We start from the raw sequence: 26,520 nt of genomic DNA, 5'->3' as shown, positions 1-26,520 counted from the left end.
TTTCTGCTTCCGGCAGAAAAGTTCGCCCTGAGGGATTTCTGTCAGAGCAACATCCGCGTTGACTAGAGCTTTTGAGGCCTTTCTGATTCTCTTTTAGAAATAATAATAATTACTTTACAATGTTTTATCATAGAACTGTACAAACGGAAGTAAAATTATTAATTTTAACCCAATGTTTTTACTGTTCCTTAAGGTCTTACAAAACTGACATAAATAAAAAGTGAAAAAAAATTACCATGAGGGACCAGAATGACTGCTCTTTAGGGCTTTTGCTGGCCAACACCAGTACAAAATGGTTCAAGGAGAGGAATCAGTTCTGTCAATGCTTGTGAGTAAAACCTGTTCACAGCAGAATTAGGAACAACACAAGTTTGGGTTAGGCCTATCAATGTTCTGATATTAGTCACGTCAGGATAGAGCACCATTCTGCACAACCTCACAAGAAATCACTACCATGACCCAGTGCAGGTCCTGAGGCCCATCTGTCAGGATCAGCATGATCTGACTGAGCAGATTGGAATTTGATCCTCAACACCCCATGGTGACCCCGAGTCCAGGTATGCTAGTCACTGGAGAACTCTACTTAACAGAGAATCTAGCAATGTAACAGTGAGTCGACAAAAACAGCGGCACAGAGATCCAGCAAACACGGCTCCTTTGACGTGTTTTATTAACTTCAATTCACTTTGACATCAGAACAGAGACCACAGACTTTTTTTTTTGTTCGGTTTCATCATTTTCTGTCAACATCGTTCTCAAAATGCTTAAAAACAAACAAAAACAAACCAAAAGTCAAATATGAAACAGAGCTGATGTTAGTGAACATCGAGATACCAGACAGCAAAGTAAACACACGCCTGTCAACACACACACACACACACACACACACACTCACTCACTCACTTTCGTACAGGATGCCAACAGAGAGGAGGAGCAACATGCGGTGAGGAGATTATTATCTTTTATATTTATCGTACACTCTAAAGAAAAACGTCTCTGCAGTCTTGGTGACTAAAACTATGCCGTGAACTAAAGCTTCAGGATAAACTGCTTAAAACAATTCACATGGAGTCGGTGTGATTCCAGCGATCAGGGTCAAAGGTTAAAGCTCAGATCATGCAAAGTACAAAATGAAACAGAAGTTAGTCAACTTCTGTCGCGCAAGAACTTAAACAAGGGGAAAATTAAATCTGTAAATATTAACAGAAGGGGAAAAATTAAACCTAAAAAAACTTGAATCAACACCAACTTACCTCACTTATAACTTTGACGTTCTCAGAACTTGGAGGCAAACTGAACCATAAGTCACTCGTCTACATATTGAGTCCAACACATTAGAAAGTAACAATTTAGCTTAAATTCTGCCTATGGTTGTAATTTGCATGACTGATCTCTTATTCAAAGGATCGAAATCCACAAGGAGTTGCGGGGTGAATTCCTTAAAGCCACAATATGCAACTTACATGGGAACATGAATAATGAGAACTGCAAAGGGCCCGGGAGGAACCCAAAGGACGTACGGTGAATCCTTTTCAGACAACCTTATTGTTCCAAACCGTTTTGCGACAGCAATTGAGTTGCATATTTTAGCTTCAGCATGCACAATGGTGGAGGTCGGTGAACGTCATGCGGGAGCAGGTTGGTGGCGCGGAACATTCAGGACGCGGGCAGGTGCTAGCGATAAAACTGACCGCATTCACTTTGACCAAAGGACTTTTTTCCCTCAATAATAAAAAAAAAAAATTCCTCAGCTATAAGTAAAGACGCACAACACGCTCATGGTACTCATCAAAGCCATCGGGAATCCGTCGGATAAAATGATACCCAGAATCAGCACAGCTGCTAACGTTTTCTAGCTCAAATACACCATCGAAACAATCACAACTAAATACCTCAGTTCAAAAGTAAAGTAGAAATGCTCGTTGTAGGTTGAGATTACAACACAGCCCATTCTGTTGAAGATACAAACCTCCATGCGACAACGTTAGGCTGTTGCACCACCTCAAGTCCAGTTTAACATCTGTCGTGACTCTACCCTTTCCAGAATGACGCAAATAGAGACTATTGGGTTTGAACACACCAAAGCACTTCTTCATACTGAAACTATTGGCAAACCTGTGGATGACTTAAAAACCTCAAATAAGATCTATCACAGTTAATGTGTAAAAGATAAAAAAGCAATGCTACTGTAAAAAACAGAACTTAAAAATGACAAACATAAAAAAAAAAAAAAAAATCACAAACCAATATGAGAATATGAGCGTGTACTTCCAAATGCATAACTTAATACAAACCTTCATTAGTGTGGTTTGACAAGGAGACAGCAGATGTTGAAACAATACACCATCCATCACAAACTAGGTGAAAGAGTTGGGACTCATGGTTACAGGGCTGTATCAGGTGGTGTCTCTTATCTTAGCCATTGTAGCAATAATAATTTAAATATGACAAAAGAGGCCAGAAATAGACCTACAGTTTGAGACAATTAAACTCTACAACACGTAAAAATATTGGTACAAAGCCGCCGACCTCTATTCAACACGATAACGGTGAGAGAAGTTCAGATGTACAAGTGAAGGTGACGTAGCGTGTATTTACACAGAGAAAAGATAAAGAGGGTGAACTAGACTAAATTATCACAGCTGGTTCAGAGTTCCAATCCTTTTATTTCAACCTGCTTATGGTTGTTTGTCCAAAATAAAAGTCAGTGCATTGCAGAACGAACACAAGTGCCTGCAGGGTAAAAGAAAACAAATTCAACAAGCAGACCTAACAGCTTCTAGTAATCATCTGCAGAGCAACAGAGCAGGATGAGGGTCGTCACATCGACGCCGAACATGTTGGTTTTATTCCATTTTTTTTGCATTTTTATTCTTTCACTCGTCCAGCTTGAATGATCTTGTGTGGTTATTTTTAGTACAGACATTTGCTCCTGTGCGGCACCGTTGGATGAAACCAGGTCATAGATTCAGTCTAGTTCACTCCACCCTGCCTCCTGTGGCGCGCCTCCTGCGTGACATCACTTCCTTGCTAGTGACGTGCTTCTCGCCTGCACAGGCCACGGTTCTTCTCTAATGCTTGCAAAGTTAAGCTGCGCAGTAGTTGTACATTGAATATCGAGTAGCTGAGAGGTTTTCTACCGAGCAAGGTTCAGTGTAAGGGGGTGGCTTGTGTGTGTCGGGGGCGGGGGAGGAGTTAGACTGGGGTGAAGTTAGACTGGAGGAGGGGGACATTAAGATGGTGATGATGAGGATGATTGTGATGGTGAGCTTTCTATGACATGGAGGGGATCATTCAGTTTTGCTGCGCTTCACAGCTCCGGGGAGTTTCTCTTGCAACCTGGAGGAGAAAACAACAGTTAAGAAAACACACACACACACTGTTGGTGGAATGGAAGCCGGACAGATTCACTCACTTGGCAATCGTGGTGTTGATCTGAGTGCGCGCCAGGTCGATGTACTGGTCAATCTGGGTCTGTGGGGGGAGGGGAGAGCATCAGTTCCCTCAGTTCATGCTAACTGGTGCTGCAGCCATCAACTATTCGAGTCTGTTGATCCAGTCATTTCAAATAAAATGACTATTGCCACCGCATACCGAAGACATTTCTTTGTTCATCCTTGCGCTCAATATGGCCTTAAGCTACAGTACACTATGTACTTGATCACTATCACGTCATTTGACTCTATGGCTTACAATCCGATGCGTGTTCCACCATCCTGAGTTCTACACCCGCTTCACCAAATGTGGAGTCGAGCAGAATCCGACACACAGATCAAATACTTTTATTTTTTTCATTGTGAGCCAGTTGAAACCCAAATTCCCTGAAACTCATGAAACGTGAGTTTACTCAGAGCGATGACTTGAGGCCAAAAAAATGAAGTTTTCTTTTTTTTCATCAAATTGTTCTCCAGTAAGCGTTGCAGCTCCAAAGATAATGGATTCAAATACAGTAGTCATCTTCATGTGCTGCTTATGATGAGCAGATCATGCTTCAGCAGAGATGATTAAATTTAGCTGCCCCACTTTTTTTTTTTTTCCTCGACGCTAACGTTCTAATTCAAATTAAAGTAACAAGACCGTCTAAAGGGTACAGCAATGGTAGCAAATAACATGTTGAATCTGAGGTTTTAGAAATGTTTGAAAAGTACAAACACAGAGCCAGTCCCTCGACTCAAAGCAAATGGGTGCTTGGTGAACTGCTGGTGGACAATAGCACCCTGACGGGGGATTTCCCGATCACATGCTCCAACCTAAAGTTCTCACACAAGGGCCGACTGCCACACGGCAAAGCACCACCACAAATGGTGACCTCATGAGGTCAGCAGCTGGACAGCAACAAGCCTCCAGTGTGTGAGGCAGACTTGATTCAAGCAGTGATCTAACTGATGACAACACTGTCCCGAAGACAAGGGTTCAGGGTGTGACATGTAGCGGCGATGAGAGAAAGTGAGACACTCACCTTGTTCTTCTCGTAGATAGGCGGCACAGCAAAGAGGAGGATGTCAGCTGGAGGCAACAAGAGGAAGCCATGTTACTGAGCAGAACCACTTGACCTTGCCATTAACCACACACGCTTGTGTTTTCAGGAGGCTCATATTCTTGTTTTATTTATGATTCAACTGAATATCGATCTCTGGATCTGGATCAAAGCCTGACACACTGTTGTCCTCCACAACAAACACCCACGCTTACCACTTCTTGGTGGCTTTAGGTAAAGAGTTATCAGGGTGGAGAGACGGCAGAGTAAATCAGTAATTTTTGTGTGTGGGTTAGTTATATCTGACCCAATGTTCTGCTAGAGTTCAATTCCTGAACCTAATCCTGTGCTTAAGCCACTTTCCTGGACCGGGCAGTCCTAACAAAGAATCCAAACAATTGTCATGTGAGGCTGCCTGGACTGAAAGCTCTTCAGGAATCAAGTCTTAGTGAAATTCTTGCGCAGCGCTAGTCACGCTGATCCTTATACGGACTGGCTATACGCCTCAGATGATGCAAGCTTAAAGGCACAGCGCAGTGAGAGACCTGCTGCAGCCGGTTGAGCCGTCTCATGCTAAAGAGAAATGTATCCTCTCTTTCACACCAGGTTCATCGTGTCTCATATCCTTTGTTTGAGAATCAAGGCTTTGCAGCAGCAAAAGACAAAGATGGAGAGTTTTCAAAAGTAAGTTGAGGGGCCTGATGTGCAAACCGCATCATCGCAGTTGCTCAGTGTCGAGAAAAGGGGCCGGAACTCCCAACATCAAAGTGACCCACGTCCGTCAGACGCTACAATTTGGACGCTGGGCATTTCAACAGTAATGCAAGAACTGAGTGGGGCGGTATGTTCACTGACACACGAGAGAAGCAGCAAACTTAACAGACGACGTGCAGTACAAGGAAGGCCACGCAGTCTTCACAGCTGTTGGTTTGAACATGACCAGCTAGGAGTGCTGTTGAGCACCGGTCACGCTTCTCATAAATCACCATCATGGGACCAAGCATGAAAACAAAGTGACCACAAGCAAAAAACGCTGAGCCACAGTGTAAAACTTACAGGTGCGATGCTTGGAAACGACAAATTTGGATCACTGGAATCTTTACCCACATAATCTGCAAATGTTGTCCAAAGACAACAAGTCTGATCATCATCTGCTAATGTCATGGGGTGGGGACGGTTACTGGTTTAATTTTGTTGTTGCCTCACACAGAGAGAGAGAGAGAGAGAGAGAGAGAGAGAGAGAGAGAGAGATCAGTCTTTAATGCGAGGTGACACAGAAAAGCCTTAAGGAAATTTAAATGCTAGTTTAGGAGCACATGATGTCACGCAGTGATGAAGTCAGCTAGTTATGACGTCTTACATAACCCCACAGCCTCTGGGCCATCTTGTGGACCCAACACATCACTTGGACCAGAGGAGATGAGCTCTGTTAAGAGGGCTGAAGGGCGCACACAGACTCTGGCTTCACAAAAAATAAAAATGACGCTGTCGCAATCTTAGTGGCTTTCTCGCTGAGCCACAGAGAACTGTAAGCGACCTTTGCCCTGTATCAAAAACACTTCCTTGTCTTCTGGCCCCATTTGAACACACCAGTCTTCATAATACATTGTCAACAAACGGCCTATAAACTGTTATAATAATGGTAAAGAAAGTGTGTTGTGCCAATGCACTGAATAGCAGAAACAATGAACGGAAAGGCATGTCATGAGGAAACAACTAATGCTGTGGGAAGTGTGGAAGCAGACTTGGAGGTTTGTTACACAGTAAAAAAGAAAAAAAAAAGAAAAAAGGAAAAAAAACAAAACTGTGAGGAATAACTTCATCAAAACATCCGAAGTTCTCTAGAAAAACTATCATGAGATTTATATGTGCTCAGTCTATGATGTTATTGCCAAAAACAAGATGTAGTCTCCAGCCCTCTCATTCATGAAGGCAAAATTGAGGTTTAAATGTGTTGTGTGGTAGATTCACTGGTACAAAACGCAACATTCTTGTTAAGGTATCAAGTTTGTTCCAACTGTTTGAGATATTTGTATTTATAGATGCGTTTCTAAAACTTGCAAGTGTGGTGACGGTGGGCAAAGTCAGACAGCAAGAAAGTCCATATTGCAAAAGTCAAAGCATAGAAATATGTCTGTCTTTTACCTCACTCCAAATATACAAGATGAAACCCCAGACTCACATGAACCGCTAACACCTGCTGTTACTAACCATTTGAGCTTTGCGATCCAATAGGGAGGTAACGCACGAAGGTTATCTGGAAACATGAGCTCTTAAAGTGGACTTACCCAGGATCAGCAGTGTGATGCCGTTGAACACCGCTCCAACGTAGGTCAGCAGCCACATGACCACAGCCAGCTGCAAAGACATCCAGAGAGCAGGTCAGCTGAGTGAAGCAGCATCACTAGACTTTAACTCATGATGACTGGTTGGGGAAAGACACCATTTGTACGCTTCAGGAAGCACCTGCGCAACAACCCTCATTTCATTTCAGAACATCATCCATTTGCTTGCAGCCGGCAACCAGCCGTCTCAAAGTCAAAGTTGATCGAGTTTCCTTTCAATTACAGTTGGAAGAAGACAAGAGAGGTTTTGGGACAGATAGAAATCAACATTATGAAGCAGCTGAAGCATATCAACTGAGACTGATTAACATCGGCACTCCAGACATGAAAAACATTTTTACTTAAGCCAGGTCAAAACATTTTCTACTGCGATAGCAATCGGATCAGGTAGCATGAATGTGGACTAATGACTCAGCAGTTTGAACACTGTTGAAAGCATCAGAGAGAACGTATGATTCAAAAAAAGATATGAATTTCCTAAATACAAAAATGAGGTCAAAACAATTCAAACATGATCACAGTTCCTAACGTCTTTGTTTTCAATATTTTGGAGGCAAAACTACATGCTTTTATGATTTTCAAAACAATTTACATTTATTTATTTCATTTTTTTTCATAAATTATTGTTTAAGTGTAACATTACTTGTCCCTGTATACTTTCAATCTGTAAGCAAATTCATGACCGTACACAGTAGGGGTGGGCGACATGGACAAAAAAGTCATTGCGATAAATGTAATTTCAGCGATAATGCTAATTATCTCGATAAATACATTTTCATTCTATTCCATGTGTTGGACACTACAGCCTCTCCTGAAACTGTTTTATGATGAAACTTATTAGAGGAGTTTGTCTCCAACATCATTATTTGTGTACGTCTAAAGATAATAGTTAACCAAGTGTCATTATATAAACTGTCAGTCCACTGTCTTGTGTGATGAAAAACCTCTCCTAAAATGGTTGTTTTTCATTACCTTATTGAAGATTTCGCTAATACTTTGTTTTAGAATTTGTTGATGGTCCCTAACTTATGACAGGTTGTAGCATTAGAGCTGCCTGTGACAGTGTGTGCGCCATCAGTGAACCCTAATGCGGGTGCAGAAGAGGACGCCGCCCCCAATATTGTAGCGGATGTCAGTTGAATATTTCCCCACGGTGTTTCACCGAGGTGCCAGCTCAGCGGGAGACCTGCATGTCTTAATATGAACTAAGGCAGACGACCGCGTCAGAAAACTTAAGACCACTCCATCTGATAAAATAAAAATGGATACAGAGACAAAGAGTCGACCAATGTAATTATCAAAGGTCTCCTGCATTAAAAATAACTTCAAAACTATGATCGAGAACAAAAGTCCACCAAAATCTCCACAACTGTCACACACCAGTGTCGGCAGTCAAACACCGCGGAGCTGGAGAGTGCGATGTGGCGTCACAGTCTCGTTGTGTTCATGTATGCAGGTCCAACGCATCGAACGTGCTCTGTGTTTATTGAATTTATCGTGAGTGGCAGTTGTCTTTGGCTGTATATCATGTACATAAGTTATCGCCCCTCCCTAGTACGCAGTGTAAAGACTCAACTGCATCATCCTGAAAAGCATTGCTAGGGAAAAAAGACTGCAGAAGAAAAGGTGATGTAAAGGTACTGTTTAAAGGAAGACCATTAGTCTTCTATTTTTTAAGAAACAGACTGAGATGTATGTAAAAACATGCCGTCAGTCAGAGGAATGCCTAAGTTAAGGAAATATCGGCAGAGGGCGAAGCAGCTGAAGAGATGTCAAAGGTTTAGAGACTAAATTAAGAGGGATTATTGGGCAAGTGTTGAGCTATGTGGCTGAACTTAAGTCTGGCGTCATTTTAAGTCGTTCTTCAAGAGATGCAACAGATAAGGAATTTTGATTAAAATGGTTATTTGGAGCAAGTTCAAATATACAAAATGATCAACAGAATGTTTGGCAATCCTGATGTAAAAATGTTAGCGATAGACCTCCGGTTTACACATATTAATACATTCTGTTGCATTAGCAAGTAACAGACCATTCTACCATTTGGCCTTGTTTAAAATATGAGGACCGGGGAGGGATTTTCAACCCACTCTGATGGTTCTTCTTACACAAGTTAATGAGATTCTTAAAGGCTCACTGAAGAGCGCCGTCATACTCCAGCTTAAAGCTCGAGATTTAGGCTTAATGACCTTTTATAGGCAAGTGAGTGATTTTTCCAAGTCGATTGAACAACTTTGAAGATTTTTCTTCCAGCAATTTGGTGGGTTTACAATGGACGGACAGACTTCCAAATGTGCTTTACCATACTGAAATCCCAACTATGTACAGCTAAACATGGACACTTCTAGACAATCGCAAACACATGTATGGTTAAAAAGTACTAGAATCTCGCTGTATTAGGGAATGTCAGACATATAATCAGACATATTGACTACTTCTCACCTTCAGGGAGTCCACCAGGTCCTCGACCAGGAAGAGGCGGCTCATTTGCTTCAGGGCTCGGTTGATGTAGGTCAGACTGGTGTCCACGTGCTTGCGGAAAGTCTCAGGTGGGATGCTGACATCCTTATCTATGAGTGCTCTGCAGGAGGAAAGAAGGGGCACAGTGAGACTGCAGGTTCCAACTATCAAATACACTGCTAACATTCATGAGCCAACAGGGTCATGGAGGCTGGACCCTTTAATTAGATAAACCTCCCGTCACCTGCTTCAAGTACAGTCTTGAAATCAGGCATTCTATAGTATTAGATGTTTACCAAAAAAACGGATAAACCACGGCCAGTAGAACCAATGTAACCCAAAGAACTTCACAATAACAAATGCTAGAGGTAACGGTAGATGTGTGCCAACAGACCTCAGCGACAACACTGACTACGCCGCTAATGCTGAGAAACAACTAAATGAGGACAACATGACAACAACCTAAGATTGTCGAGCTACTTCTGAGTGCAATGCTCACAGCTTACAACAGGATGAAAATGGAATTATACAGTATTATGACCTCACTGTAAAGTGTAAAGAAAAATATCACACAACATAAGACAGCACATTAACACTGCAAGGATAGGTCAGACATCCGGAACAGAAATATCGGGCCATTAAATGTAATCTAAATAATTTATTGAAGATAAAAATGAGTTTGACCGGAGCGGACAGGCTCTGCATAATGTCAGGAGACTTCTAAATGTTCTGTTTGAGCAAAAAGGGATGCAAGACAAACTTTAAAAAAAAGTATATTGTCTATGACGTTCATGATACATTGTACAGTAAACCCAGTAAAAAAACGGATATAAGCACTTAGAAGAGGCTCGGAAGAACAGCAAGACAGGCGGGCACACCAGTTACTGACAGGGAAATAAAATGTCCTTAAAATGAACAATGTGCCTGAAGTACTTCACATCTCAAAATATTCAAGTGGTTCCTACAAACAACCTGTTCAAACTACAAAAGAATCTTCAGTAATGACAGACAAGCCTAAGGAGTAGTTTAACTGCCTTATGATAGAGGGGGGTCTTGGACATCCTAATCCATCCAGTACGATAATGCTTGAGAGTTTCCTTCAGAGACTGCAGACAATGCAAAAATAATTTAAAAGGGAAATGTTGCTAGAGGACTCAGAAAAGCCAAGTACACTACTAAAGCTAACCATAGTGGTAAGGTACTCATTTTATTAATTTTGAAAGGGTATGCTGTCGGAGGGATCGAGTGTCTTTGGTGCAAGTCTCTGCTTGAACCCTGTGAAATTGGCCCCCAGTCTCAGACTCCACGGCGTTAAAGGTTATTCTATATTTAGCAGTTGTAGAGGCGCAGGTTCCATCAGGCGATGCCAGCCCTGACCTTCGACCCCGTACGTGCAGACTTTAGTGCCTACACGACTGTAGGATGTGTGTACGTGAAGGTATGAGGCAAATGGCCACACAGCTGAGCAATTCTAACATTCAGTAGCTGCATGAGTTGTACTCATCATTTAAAAGCGTATACCGTGTACTACTGAGACATCATCACAAAGGATCACACAGGAGTTAAATGGCAGGATATCTGAACTTATATCTGAACAAATGTTCAAAAAGTTCAAAAGATTGATTGTGAAATGAAGCTTTGGTAGCATTTAACATGTTTGTTTCAGTGGACCAACACTGAAGACCAGTGTACGAACCCAAATAAAAGAATGGAGGACTGTTAGAATTCCTCACTAAACTGGCAGCATATAGCACAACTAATAGGAAGTCCGAGCTACACGCCTAACTGCTATGGAAATAATGTTCAAAAGAGTATTGGCCTGCAGTGATGAAATAAACATGCTAATAGAGAATTATGTACTTGAGAAGCAAAGAGACACTAAAGTAGTAGCCCGTTGTTGACCACAACTTACTTGAAGGGGTGACCCTCACTGGACTTCTGCACTGCCTGGACCACAGACTTGTAGATACGGAAGGTGATGGTGACACAGAGTAGAGCCAGCAGCAGGTAGGAGACCACACTGATGACACTGAAGGCCGCCAGCGACAGCAGCAGCAGCATGGACACTCCGAACACCACACCCGACTTCTTGGGGTCCCGCCAGTGAATCAGATCCTTGACTGCAGAGCCGAAAAGAGGACACGAGTTATGATACTGCTGTTTGTCAAACTTCTTTACATTTATTCATACAACAACACATCTGTTTGTAACCAATGAGAGCTTAAAAAGTAGTCGTTTCAAAATGTTTCTTTGATCATGCGTTACGTGACAAGCGTTGCTTCGATAATGGCATGAAACAAATGGTACATATTTAGTTAAACAGGCTTGTCAAGTTTGTTTGTCAAAACCAGGCTTGTAATATGAAAACAACCAACTTGTGATGAAACATTTTATGAGTGTGATCCACAGCTAAATATCCCAGGGAGCTTAAAGAAGCTTCTCTCCCATCCAATCTAACATGAGAAAGGATAATGTCCTTTGGCATATCCATCAGAGAATAAACGAGCAGGCACGCTGCTAGAGAAGCTACTTTCATGTTTGTGTGCACGTCCTGTGAAGAGTCGTGCATGCAGAAGTGATGGCCTCTATACAAGGTGATTATGTAATGCTGGAAAAGGGTTGGCACCCTCAAAACGCCACTCCTCTCTCTCCCTCTCCCAGTGAGGAGAGAGGGGGTATTTAAAAAAAAAAAAAAAAGCAAGCTTGTGTAAGTGGTGGTGAGGCCACGTGGGCTGGTGCCTCAGGGACGTTCTGGCCTCAGTGGCGTGGAAGTTTAATGAGAACACACGACACAAACACACATACTGTGTATTACAGTAGATAATTCAGCGTTTCCAGAAAAGCTTAACAGAATGAGCTTTGTGACAGGCACACCGCACCATTTCTTCACAGCTGAAAACTCAACTTGAGCAACACGAAAGACCTGCACTATGACTTTGTGACATTAAAACTAACCGGGACATGTGGAATTTAAAGCTTGGCATCCCCCCAATAATGTCTGTCACTTTAAGCTAAGGGTGAGCGATATGGCTAAAATATAAATACGTTATAAAACCACAATTTCAGTTATATAAATCTTTTGTTTTTTGAGAAAACATATGCGAAGAACGTAAAGAAATCAAAAGGTAAACAGTAGCACTCTGATGAAGCAAACATATATCAGTTGAGTCAGGACTCTTTGCTTTCATTGAGAGTCATTTGAACAGGACTTTAGTGGACCAAACCTTTTAATGGCTTATTGAAAAGGGACAAATGCAAACGTGACTGAGGTCACTTGTATGCAGCAGAAACAAGACTTTATTTTGTATTTCACGGCAGCCCGCTACACTTCGTCTGATGAAACAGCAGCAATACGAGCAACTTCCGGGCTCACATTGCTTTAATGGAATTTACAAGAATCTGGCCATTTCAGACCAATAGATGTTTTCAGTTAGTATGTTGTCCAAATATTAGTTGGTTCTAACACTAAAGCAGAATAGTCTCACATGACTCACTTGACTGAAGTGCTGTAATACAGCAACTGACTTTTGTAAATGAATATGGAACCGGGAACTCATGACAAATGAAAAAGGAAGTCAGACAGATTAACCAATGTCTCCATCGCAATACTAGTTTCTTAAATCAGAATTCAAGATTTTAAAATAAATTATATGGTGCTCAAGTAAATGTTGATAAAGCCCACCCAAAATATTTTAAAAGATATTTCATAGCTAAAGCACAAAAGCCTATCGTCATGGCCAGGTGGCAAATTTGCACAACTGCATCATTGTAGCTGATGCAGGCAGTCTTGCATCTCTAACAATGGTACAAATTCTTATTTAATAATTCAAACTCATCTAGCACGTGTTCATTTTTAAAACATGGATGCACTGCAGGGAAAGAAGGCTCCAGCAACATCACATAAACATACTTAAAAACTTTTAAAATCAAACTACAGTGACAAGGTCTGTCCAAATACCTTTTTCAGCCAGCTATACAAGTAAATCCGGATTGGACAAAGCTAGCATGGCAGGTGTATTGCGAGTAGTAGAGGTCAAAGTGTGCCAGTTAGTAGTCGTCATAGTCAAACTTGTCTTGTGAAGCGACACACACTAATGTGAATAGCAAGCAATCGAGCAGCAAATTTATTTGTGACACACAAGAAGAGGCCACAATGTCATCCTTACTAGGTGGTATATCATAAATGAAAAAAAAAAGAGTTGGTTGTAAGGGACTAAAACAGAAGTGTCAAGTGGCCAGAGGATAGATGAGCAGCAGTAAGTCTATTCGGATGGAAAACACGACAGGTGTATGCTACGTGCTACTAATATAATATAATGAAAAACCACAGACATACAAAACATATATTCAATTGGCTATTGTGAAGCAAATATGGTAGAATGCCATCATTTGCTTACAAACAGTCGTGTGCTCCGCAGCTGTGCATGTATGTATATAGAACATGGACACATACCAGTGGCTGTGTCAGGATTACTGTGCAAATGCCAGAGCCTTTCATGTGTGGGCAAGTCATATCAAATTGCGAACAGGATAAAAAAAAAAAAACAGCTACATTTCCAAATCTGAATTAGTAGCTGATCTCTTTGGTGACTTCCCTTACTCTCTTGCAGTTTACTTGCAACAGAAACCAAACACCAGTGGTGATCCACTGCAGAGCTTAACTTTTGAAGTAGCTGCAAAGCAACGCTGGGGCGCCATATTTAAATGCAGGGCTGTTATGTGTCAATGGACAACTGTCGTGCTGCAAAGGTCAATGAACTGTCAGAAGTCATGAAGTCAAGCACTGAAAAGGTATTTTTCCTGGACGATGTGGCCAGTCCATCCCAGCTCAGTTATCTGTACTTGTTTTCTGCCAGTCAGCCAGATACAAGATACCTGTCCTAATGCTCAGAATTTGTGGGCAACACGAGCTTAACTACGGTTGTCAGGGTGTCAGACACTTTCCATTAGTGGAATATAGAGGGTTAGACGTAACACAAAGACGTATTGTATCATATTCAAGGTCCAGTCAGTTCACATTCTGTGCAATTTGCACCCACAGAGAAGTACACTGATAAAGTAGGAAGCCGGATATTGGGATATTTCCAAAAATACACCATAGTCCTAATATTCCATCCTAAAAACAGAAGGGGAAATAGTTATGACATAGGTCAAAAGTTTTCATCCAGTTTTCAGAAGTTCATCAATAAGTGCAGAATTCATGGTAGAGTTTGGTAGCATGCCATATCAATGCAAATGTGGAAAAACATTTTGTTGCAGGTAAAAAAAAAAAGTCATCATTAGTGGGCTAACAAAAAGAGGCATTACCTGATAGGTGGGTTAGTATTGCTGTCAAGACATGCTCTGCAAGATGGTAGGCCTCGGCCACCCAGACATCAATGGTATCTGCATCTTTGGAACTAGCAGAATCAAACCCAGGTTTTTCTTGGAAAGGTTCAGGATAAGGGGGAGAAGGCTGTGCAAATTGGACATCATGCCCAGATTTCCCCAGTGTAGAAACGGCAGTCTGAAGAGCTACTTCATCCTTCTCTTCCACCTCTTGAACATTTCCCAGCTCCTTCAGAGCACTGATAGTTAGCCGCTCATGTTCAAGGTCGATCGCCAAGACTTGGGGTGCCTGGGAAGAACCAACCATGCTGCCAGACTCATTTTCAGAACAAATAAAGTCATTTCCCGGTTTGCCATCCTGATTAGATTTCAGGCACTCTCTCATGAAGTCAACAAAGCTGTCCGAAGGCTCGGAGACAATGTCATCTGCACTGATGTCAGTTCCATCACGTTCTTCCTGATCCATTTCAGAGTCCAGTTGACCAGGATAGCACTCTGCATGAATGCTACTAAACTGCTCTTTTTGACATAAAGAGTATGGATTTGGAGGGAAATCACTTGAAGCCTGTTGAGCATCTGAATCCATTGCACTCCTACTGACAAAAGCATGGTGTGCATCAGGGACTTCCTTCTTGTCATTACATGTTTGCACAGCATCTGAAAGAAAGTATTCCTTTACATTCTTTGGGGCCTTCTCTTCAATGTCAAAGCGAGAAGAGGGCTCGTAGTCACAATCAAATGACTCCCTGTCATACGAGTCATCTTGCAAGAAGTTGATTTTTGAAACAGTCATAGACTGTGTATTTTGAACATTGGCAGAGTCTTCAGTCGCAACATTAGTCTCAAATTGTTCACGCAGAAGGTCTTGAGGTTCATCAGACCAACTGTCGTTGTCATGGAAGCCCACTTGTTTATCTTTGGATGTGAACAAAGTTACACTCTGATCTTCATCCGCTCGTGACTGGTCAAACTCAGACGTGTCCAAGTTTTCTGCAGACTCTTGACGTACCCTTTCAGACAGCAATTTATGTGAGCTTTGTTGGGGATAATACTCTTCATCAGAGTCTACTGGGGACGAAGGAGGGGAGTAGCCTTCAATAATTTCCATTTCCACAGGATGTGTTTGCCGTGGTTCACTTGGCACAACCTCTTGATCTGGTTTGTTCGTGGCATCTTTTGCGACGTCATAGTCATCTTCAAACTCCATTTCCTCGTCACTGTAGTTTGGTTCGTCAGTTTCAATGACATTAATAGTTGGAACTTGCATTAACTTTCTCTCAGAACGTGCTGAAGAGGTTTCCCTTCCTTCAGAGTTTATTTCGGGAGAGGCAAGGGCAGGAGTAGCGGGGACATCAATAACAGCACATGCATCATCATTTGAAGGACTTGGGGCTGCATCTGTGACTGTGACTCCATCTTCAATGACTGTCTCGTCAGACTCCGAGCTATCGACTTCACTGGCCTCTCTGTGTTCTACATCATCAGCCCAAGCCACCTTTCCATTTTCTCCAATATTTGGCACGGAATGATATGGAGCGTCATCTGGTGGCGAATCAGGGGCTGAGCTACTAATGGCAGAAAATGGAGCAGGTGCATCAGGATTTGATAGTTTGACACTCGGTTTGTCCTGTTGATTCCACATGTAGGCAGTTGGCAGAAAGCTAAGGTCAAAATCTGATTCCTCTTCATCTTCTTCTTTGTTGACCTCTTTTTCATCGTTGACATCAGGGGAATCCATATAAGCTTCTGGGACATTGGCCAAAAAAGCAGGCTCAACAGGAATGGGTCCACGTTGGACCTCTTTCTTTGGGACTGCAACTGAAGCCTGGAAACCTGAAGTTGAATCCTCAGCAGCAAAATCCGGAGCTGGAGGTGCATAGGTCTTCAGCCACTGTTCAGTTTCCTCAAAATCACTACCCTGCTTCAAATCTCCAAGTACCTCAAATGGAGATTCTGGTGAGTCTGGATCCTGATTAGCACATGCTTTCGGTTTATCCGGTTGTACTTTTGTCTCAAAAGCAACATTTTTTGTCTCGTTAAAAATCTTTTTACTCTCAGAAATGAACTTTGGAGTTATTGGTGACTTTTCGGCCTCGGTGGGAGACTTATCATAATGCCTGTCCCTGAAATGACAGTAGCTTCCATCGCTACGAAAGTCAGGCTCCTTCGTTTTGGCTGCAAGCGCTTCTAGTGCCTTTATCCGCTCAGAAACGGGTGATAGCTTTATTGGGGAATCCGGTTGCATATTAGGTGACCCCACTTCACTCCCAGCATTGTGGGAAATAGACCCTGGTTGAGGGGGAAACCGAAGAGATGTTGCTACAGATTCACAGGGTTTATCAGACCCCAGAACCCCCCGTCGGTCTGCACAGGTGCACATGAACAGCAGGAGAGAGGACAATAAGGAACAATGTCAAAAAAATCATCTGCACCCCCATGCAATTCTTAACCTAAACAAAGAAATGTAGCAGGCCAAGCTACAGTTCATGCATTGCATCATGAAAATAATGAGGCAGATCATCAATAAGATGAATGACATTATATTGATTGCATGCTCCGCTTTGTGGAGCGGTAGCTAATATTCCACAAAGTGGCAATCTGGCAGCACTCACTAAGGAAACTTAAAAAGACTGCAAAATAAATGCAAAAGGTCAAACTTCTAACAAGCACGACACTGCATCAGTAATTAATCTGTTTAATGAGGTCTATTAGATTAAATGCAAAGAGCAAAATCCATTGGAACTTTCAAAAGAATCTACTCCACCAATATTCCTTAGAACAACCGAACTAATTCCATCAAGGCTCCACAAACGGCTGGATTACCACAAGAAAAAAGGATGGAAATTCAATGAACAAAGAAAAATAAGATTTTGAGGTGCTCTTGCAATATTTAAACAGTGCGACTAGCAGCAACTTTATCCCAATATGCTGTAGTGGACAAGTAACGTTTGATCATTTCATTGTCTTCATGCTGCAAGTAAGTAATGCAGCAATGTTATCATGCATGATTAAAATGAAACTGGCTCATGTAACGGTCGACAGACATCCTCCTCCTATCGTCTTGTGACTGCACTTTTGCCACACAGAGTAAACAAATTCCTCAACAGATTGAACAGATCTTAAACTCCCAACTCAATTTCAAAGAGGCAATCCTCAGTACTTGGTTTTATGCAAATAACACAAAACCTAAAGCCAAATGTTGACAACATTTTGTGATTTGTCATCGATTTCTAGCTCCTCTCCCATAATTTGAAGACATTTTTGTGACTCACAGCTGAGTATGCAGCATTTCATAAATTTCTGGCAATAATAGTGTTTACGAACGCACAGATACTTGGGCCCCATCAGGCTACAAAGAAAACAGCAAAATACTTTTCTTCTTGTTAATGCAGGAAAAAAAAGAGAAAAAGTGGCAATTTGAGTGAAAAGTGTTTTTAAGTTTGTATAAGTACACCAATCAGTGTTATTCATGACCGTGCTCAGATTTAACACGGTTATTAAAAAACATCCACACTAAAATAGAATGTAAAAAGAAAAAAAGGAACATGGCTGTGATTCTAAAGAGGAAAATGAGGCCACATTAACGGAACAGTCGAGATTTAAGATTGTGGCGCAAGAGTTTATGTGAGGAAATCCTTTATTTGAGGCATTCCTATCAGACAGCTGCACCACCTATTTTTAACTCCAACCTTGTTACACCAATAATAGCCCTGTTGCAGAGACAAGTAATACTCCCTTCACCACTTCAATATCTGCGCAGACAGTGGGGGGACTCGTAGGCCAGGGTTACATAAACAGTCAGAGGGCACAAGTCGATTACGAAAATGGAGTTCCAACATTTTGAGGTTATACTGAGGTTAAGTTTGGGATGACAGAGACAAGGCTACATATATTGCTCATAAAGCAAGTGGCTCTAAGCAACACCATATTTAAAAGACTATTAAACCATTGCTGGAAAAACTCAAAATCATAATGACAGTTTTTCACACAAACTGCCTCCTTCTGTTTGTCATTAAAATAAACCCCTTTGAACTGTGAGGTTGACCTGCAAAATGTAAAATCTGACTTATCCAGACCCATGACCAACTATTAGAATAAAGGTTGAAATGATTATCAGCATAAACCCATGACCTCTGACTGTGGACACAGAGAGACCGCTTCCATTGATTTTTCAACTGACTGGTCTACTTTGTCCTGGTCGGTCCAGCACAATGCAACGCTTTGTTCAAACTCGGCCACATGAATAGACTTTAACTCCTCACCACTGTTCTGGCCTTTTTTGTAAACAATTTCCAATCGCCTGAGAGAAAAACAAATTTGAAAACATTATCAAAGCATTACTTTCTTCTAACTATGAGGGACTTTAATTTTGTGATGAGACGTTGGTGATCTCACACCAAAACACACACACTAGTTACTGGCATCAGATATCTCAATAGAAAACAGTTATTGATGTCGGATATCATTAAGCCCTTGATAACTAAAAAAAATAGAACTTATTTGAGACTTACAAGCTGTAAAATGTCTATTTTTTATTCCACTTTTATGTGACAATTTTTTCAAGGCGATGCTTTCAATGAAGATAGAAATCAATATTCTTTGGAGAAGAAATGCTGCCGTTTCTTCTTTGACTTAAATGTTTTGTCCTCCAATGTCTGCAGACATAAAAAGAATGGTCACATGGACCTGATCAAAGGTTAGGGTTACTGCAGGCAAAATTCTAATTTAGGAACGTTGGATATGACGCCACCTTGGTCATGTGTCCTGCACATGCGCCACACACCATTTGCTGATGAAGAACGAGGTACTTGCTGTATCCCACTTAGGTAGAATTAATCAGCAGACATTGATTTACTGACACGCTTTAAAAAATGTCACAAGATAGTGTGTGGCTTAAGTTACATTCAGAGCAATTTTGCTGCGTCATAGTGAACAGTGATTTAGAGAAGTATTTGTGTGTATTCCTACATTTTAATCAAACCTCTATGTAGGATGATGGATGCACTTAAACAGTGGAAAAAAAGAAAATTAAAGAAGCTTAACGTTGAATAAGGAAATACAGTAGATGCTAGAGAGCAAAAAATGGACTTCATGCACAAAGCCTAGGGAGTCCGAAGGCAAAAGTGAGGACAAGTGAACTGCATCAGGCAAAAGCGAGCACACTACTGGGCCGACGAAGAGCTCTCCAGTGCCACTTTCCCACCAGGGACAGACGTGCTACTAGATGTAAGAAGAGGAGGGGAAGGGGCTAGAAATTGGATATTAGGTCAGGAGGAAGGTAGGACCTCCCTCTTGGGACATCAACGACATCCATTTTTAGGATACTGCTCTTGCGCACAATGTGAACTTGTGTGCTTTCTTAAAATAAGTTGGCAATCTTGGGATTATCTGTAACCTGGAGTGAGCAGCGATGACCTAATTAATGCTTGACAGTACCAGTTTGTGGAAAGGTCTGAGATGGATATTACTGCAGTTGTTGTCAAGAGCTATATTTAATTGAATGGGCCTTTTTTGTATAGCTTGGAGAACGCTTAACGTCCTTCAAAAACCATCAAGGAGACAATTGAATTTCTTGAATGAATTTGAAGTTGGCACTGTATCTTAAAAGTATGGATACAATACATTTGCATGCCTCGCAGTGTAGCTGTAAAAGTCAATGATCAGTAGATGTCTTAATTTCTTCACGGAATATAATAGAGGAATAAAATGAGTCATCTCTAACCCGATGTTTCTGCATCCATTATAGTACAGTTATTGTTAAACGGTAGGATCAACATAATGTGTACTACTACTCACTGCCAGGACTCACTTCTCTTTTAGTGGACATCAGAAAAACAGAATTATTTTATATTTATAACTCAATTTTTTTTAAATCAATCATATTTAATGGTTAACAATAGAGAGCTGTCATGGTCTCAAAAGGAGGAAATGTATTCAAGAGATGGCTGCATAGCATATTAATGAAAACAGGAAGATCTCAGTTACTGTAAACTTAATAAGGGGATTTCTATATTTATTCATTGATTTAAAAACACCAGTAGAGGAATAGCAATGTGGTTTGCAATCAATATATTTATGGGGCAGTTTATCTGGCAAAAATAAACAAGCTATTACAAGACTACTGCACGACCACCTAGCGTTGATATAAATAATCATTAGATAGTTCAGACTATATATAATCCCACAGTTCACTATTTTACAGTGGTACTTTGGGTGACTCTCTCATTAAAAAAGGCAAAGAATATTGATTGGTGCGTCCTGGTAAATTCAGGTAGACCGAGTTCGGAAACAGATGACCATATGTCACCGAATTGGAAGGAGGTCTGCCTGCTGGTTAACTTGAAATTAGAGCGGAAACAGTGGCAAAGCAATTAGGATCGCATGGTAAGATTTGTAAAAGGAGGGCACTGTATTAACAGGTCAAGCTATGATAAAAAAGGGTGTTGGTTATAGTTATTGACGCCTGATCCACTCTGAGCAGGAGCAGGAGAAGGGCACTATACGGAGGATGAATGAAGCGGTACAGCAGTAGCAGGCCAGCGAGGACAGAACAGGCGAGCAGCGTAAGAGAACCAGACACTTGCCTTGAGGAGACTGAATGAGAGATACAGGCGAGGAGGAAAGAAAGGAATCTGAAAAAATAAAAAAGGACAAAAGAATGATCATCCTAAATATAATCTACCATCTACTGAACTCATTCCAGTCTACTTATGAAGTCTTAAACCCTTAACTTAAACTACTTAAACTCTACAAAAACTACAAGTTACTACCAAACACCAGAAGCCACATGCACTTTTGTCCTCATGTAGAAATACATCTACATAGACTATACATGCACTTACATTACACAGCAGGCAAACCAAGAGAAAAAAAAAGCAAACATCCAACCAAGATACCTTGGGCTGCACACGTGTTTGCTTCCATATTTTTCACTTGACAGTCAAAAAGAAGCCCTCATCCATACACAAAGAGTGCCTTATGTTGTGGTCTAAGCACAATAAGTAGCATTAATGTCACCTTTTCCTGCAACAATAACATTTCGTTTCTCACCAAAGACTGCAGCATTAACACTTTCTCTTCACACTATATGAACAAGCAAAAGTGAACTTCTAAGAGTAAGCCACACCTGAGGAGTGGCAGTATAAAATGCAGTATTGTCTACCACTGTCCAAGCAAAGTTGAAGTGTTATAAGCTCATATCAGCACAGCCACCATCTGAACTGACTTAATTTAAGCTTCCTCATATCAAAAAAACAACTTTTCTTAAACAACGAAATTGTTACCAAGACACAGAAATGAATAAGAGTACAGCTCTACAATTAAACTACACCAATACACACAATCCACAACATATTGGACACACTGCAGCAAATTCAACAGAATTCTTATAATAAAAACTCAAGAAATTGGTTTAGCTGACGCAGCATTAAGTCCACTCAATGACTCCATGATATTCTTTGTATCGTCTAAAAGGCTATGAGCAATGACAAAAGGAAAAATGTATCTATTAGATTTTTCTTGTTTATTGAATCTTTTTAACCTTGTGGTGAAAATGTCATTTCAGCAAGATGATATAAGTTGTCTAGGGTCAATGGGTGTGACCTCATCCTGATCAGTTAAGCCAAGAATGACAGCCAGTTATGCTCCTGGTCACAGGGATGGACTAAAATTGTGTTTTGAGTTAAGGGGTGTGGCATCCAGTCTTCCACGCCAAACTGGAGTGGGTACAGGCTTGGCAGGTTGGAGGTGGGGTGCCCTTGTACAGCCACATTCCTTCTTTGAGACTCACTACTTGCTCTCACCACACCTGCACTTTCTCACCTCAAGGGAAAAGCCTTACACACTTGTGAAAGGTCTGTGTGAAGCAGCTTTTCCATGATACATTTAGAAAAATTTGAATGAAAATAAACACCCACCGAGTAGTATGTGCCATTAAGGCAAGCATTATAGGTAGTTCAGTGGATAATACAAATAATAAAAGAAATAAATCTTAGGTAAAACTACTCACAATAACACAACCGGAATGAGAAATAGGACAAAAAACAACATTCCAACCATTTACAGATGGCTGCAGAAGAGATTGGTTTGTTTAAGATACAAATATTTAAAAATAAGACATATTTCTCAATCATTTTAGATTAAAAAAAACAAACAAAAAAAACAACTTACATTATATTTCAGTTTAATGCTTTAAAATGTCATGGCACGTCAAAGAAATAAAATGACCTTATGTCCAATTTAGAAGATGTAAAGGGTAATCCACAAACAGCTTGGTTTTTAAATTAGCTGGTGTTAACTCCATATTAAACAATCACAATTGATTCCATCCACGAACATTTAGAACTTCATCAGTTTAGAAGAATAAACTTAATCAGTGACATATTTAAAAGTTACATTTTTTGTATAGAACTGCTACATAGAATGACGCACTGAAACTTGAGTTCGGCTGAAGTCTGCAATTATCGAGCGAGTAGATGTAAAAAAAGGTGACACCACAAATAAACAAAAGTGATTATTGCATGTTTTGAGAATTTAGTTAAGTTTAGAGAATATTTTGAAGAACAGTCTTCGGGCGGTTCTTGACATGACATTTAAAAACAGACATGACTAACAAACCCAAAAATGTGATTCTGCGGCCCGGTTGACCGGCTTACACAACACTGCAATGTGAGGTCCAATCTAATGCAGAACAAAGGTTAGTGTGTCTTCATGTTCCTACGGTTGACAGTCCAGAGAACACTCCCGCCATGTGACAGGAAGAGTTTAAAGTCAGCCTTACCACCACTGCCCCAGGCAGCATCAGAGTTGCAGTGTATAGCTTTAGCAGGGACAGCCCACTGATATGCCCCTGATTCCTGCCATGGTGCTCAATCAATAGTGAAGGTCCACTTAGAAGACTCAGTGACCTCATTGACGCAGTCTGCTGGGGCAAGGGTGCGGTGGGTGGTCATGGGAGATAGAGACTGAAGATTTTCACGGACACACAATGAATAAATTAAAGTAAAAGGACAAACAAATAGTTTGTATTTCACAATAAATATGTCTCATTGATGCTCACAGTAGCAGACATTCCTCAGTGAGAACACAATCAGGCCAAAAGCCTATACTTTCTGGTGACTCAGCAGTCTTAAATGATGACTGTGGTTCACTGAGGCCAATATTTGTTATCAGAAGCGGACAGAAACAGCTGATGGTTCCGAAACTTGCCTAGATTGTTAGCAAACACCTTTTACAGAGGCCAAGTGAAAATAAGTCAGCTAACATATTTCGCACAATTCAGTCTTCCACATTTCACAATGTCTCATAATATTGAGGCTGTTTAGAGCAACTGATACCAGTGAGAAAAATGTGCTGAAGACTAGACTCAAAATTAAGCATTGAAATGAAATTCATAACAATTTTACAAGCAAGTTCAAAGAAAATAGTACTGTACCGCTTTTAAACCTGGATGGGTTTATTAGAATAAAAAACAAATAAAAACTTAAAAAAAAAAAAACAGATATAGTGAGAGATATTGTCGGTGGTAAATACAAAAATGGTACAACTCTCATTGTAGGCACAAAACGAGGGACCAATCTATTGTTTAGGAAGTTCTTAATGGTACTACTAACGTCAAGACCACAGATGAAAAGTTTATAGTTTTTTTCAGATCAGCATTGTGCATTAAAAATATATTGGCAGGGGATACCAAATTATCCCAGGGTGGAATTTGAACAAGACATTGCATGTTTAAAAAAGTAGCATCCACAACATGCATGCCCAATTGCTGACTATGTTGAGGTTAAACAAATATGTTTTATGAAGCCAATTAAGACGTGGTGCGCCTATATTCCACTAGTCTTTGATCCTTTTGATGAACACCAGAGCCACGCACATCTTCTGCTGAAAAATAAAATGTTTTCTTCCTGTAACAAGGTCTTGAAGACCAAAGGGAATCACAGACATCGTGTGCCACACCCTGCCTTATCCAGTTTACACCCATGGCCACTTGTGCACAGGGTTTCAATCCTGCAGATTAAGGAAACATGGCTTTGTAGGATTTCCAAATGGCTCACATGTGGTGGCTGACGGAGGCAGAGTTCAAATCAGTAAGCTTAACACACAAACGCTGTCAGATGGAGACGCTGCCACTCCCTCACGCACAATAAGGAGACTAACGGGCCTGGTGAGACAACACTGCCCCTTTGTTTTCATTTCGCTCACCTATAATGTAACACCCCCAAAATAGAAATACCAAAAATAAATGAAAATACAAGGTAACACCGATTGCAAACCACATCATGAAGCCAGCCGTTTCAAAGATTGGCCTTATCTCTGAGGAGGGATGGAATTATCAAAACATCGAAACGAAAAAGAGGGCGATGTGCCTTTAAGAGCGCCTCCATTGGCAGTTGCCCAGTAACAGCGCATCTGCAGTGCAGAACACCAATATCGCTTTGTCACCCCAATTTCATCATAAACTTTTGAAATATTTCACGTTACTGGGACACCAATTGAGCGCAAATCGTAAAATTATTGAAACGCGTATTTAAAAATAATAGGATCGCGCGACTAAGCTAGTTTCGATATATTTGATTCCAACATGGCAAATTACCCTGGTTAAGTTTCATCGTACGGGACTCAAAGGGTTAATATTTCATTTGTGTTCCTTCTCACAAGAAGACAATGTAAATTAGAGACAGGGTCAGGCCGAATGACATATTAGCCGTGCTCATGTCCACTAGCACAGGTGTTGCTCGTCACCAACAAAGCGCCAACCAAAATAACACAACTGTTACGAGAAATCACAGTTTAAACGATACCTATTTTAGTGTGAAAGGCCAAGTGACAGTTCATTAAAAATACGCCGAACTGCGAAGGCAAAATACATGACATTTATGTCGACTTCTTACCGGATAGCTTTGGTTCTTTGGTAGCAGAATTCTGACCGTCGGCGAACCCTTGCGACGATGATATCTGGGCGGACTGATTCATTGGATCCATTTTACTGTCTTTTCGAAGCAACTGCAACAAAAATGTCGAGACGACTCGTTGAAACTGCAAAATGGACTTCGACGGCGTTAAGAGACCTCAAGCGTTCCTCAATTTCTCCCCAAGAGCGGGACTCTGAATGTGTGCACCTTCACGTCAACGTCCGCGCACTAAGAGGAAGACGGTGGCGGAGGGAGACAAGAGGGCGGACTGATAATGGAGGAGGGGAAAACATGCCATTGAGATGTTCAAGTTCACACTGTCGGCTCCGACATTTTAACTTCATCTAGAAAAGACTATTTAACGCGTTTTAAATATAATTACCGTCTTAACATTTGCATTGACAACCTTTACTTCAGTACCACAATATGAGCTCATTACACTAAATTATTGGTATTAAACCATGACAACTTTAATCACGTCACAAAACATTCAGAACTGGAGATCCTTTTTAGCGAACATTCACTTGTATGGCTGTACCACCAGTGTGTTCTTAATTCAAATTTCAACGCGTAAACATCGGTTAAAAACAAAATATTCCCGCAGTCCCTGAACGTGGCCGAAGGAATTTTCTTGAACACGGGCAGGGTGTTTTTACCTGCTCTGACGAATAATGCCCTTCGGTGTTTAGCTCATGTAAAGTCATATCCCTGAAAAAAATAAACACCAGTTTGGTTTGAGTAAAAGTGATTTCGCCCGATCAATGCAATGTGAACATTTCATCAACTATCTTTGTCGAAATAGCAGCTATGGTCGACAACATTACTTTTAGTGTGGTCTTGTGGCTGGCAGTCTCGAGAATAAAGCGTCAAACCATCGATCAATTAGATTTGTTGGACGTTTCCATGACGTATGTTTACCTTTGTTCCATTATTACATGACGCAACTCTGCCGCCCTCTGATGGCGTTTACGATAACTGGTAGTTCATTGAACTCCGC

At 41.0% G+C, this 26,520-nt stretch overlaps 1 protein-coding gene across 8 annotated transcripts; it reads right to left on the bottom strand.

Moving 5' to 3' along the window:
• Window positions 1–653: 653 nt before the first annotated feature.
• Window positions 654–26,449, bottom strand: rtn3 (reticulon 3). Of its 8 annotated transcripts, XM_053860485.1 has the most exons (11): window positions 26,348–26,449; window positions 26,180–26,231; window positions 25,503–25,614; window positions 21,195–21,242; window positions 14,590–16,974; window positions 11,195–11,402; window positions 9,265–9,403; window positions 6,766–6,835; window positions 4,460–4,506; window positions 3,416–3,474; window positions 654–3,339 (listed from the first exon to the last, which is right to left on the bottom strand). In XM_053860485.1, exons 2-11 carry the CDS (start codon window positions 26,225–26,227, stop codon window positions 3,291–3,293), a joined length of 3,165 nt encoding a protein of 1,054 aa, XP_053716460.1. In that variant the 5' UTR covers window positions 26,228–26,231; window positions 26,348–26,449; the 3' UTR covers window positions 654–3,290. The 8 variants fall into 8 exon arrangements, with proteins under 8 accessions (XP_053716460.1, XP_053716457.1, XP_053716459.1 ...); XM_053860482.1 differs by lacking the exon at window positions 14,590–16,974 and having other exon boundaries at window positions 26,348–26,437; XM_053860484.1 differs by lacking the exons at window positions 14,590–16,974; window positions 21,195–21,242 and adding an exon at window positions 25,680–25,791 and having other exon boundaries at window positions 26,348–26,405.
• Window positions 26,450–26,520: the final 71 nt, after the last annotated feature.

This window comes from Synchiropus splendidus, chromosome 3, assembly GCF_027744825.2.
Source record: "Synchiropus splendidus isolate RoL2022-P1 chromosome 3, RoL_Sspl_1.0, whole genome shotgun sequence".
Taxonomy (NCBI): domain Eukaryota; kingdom Metazoa; phylum Chordata; class Actinopteri; order Syngnathiformes; family Callionymidae; genus Synchiropus; species Synchiropus splendidus.
This window is presented reverse-complemented; position numbering and strand designations above follow the sequence as displayed.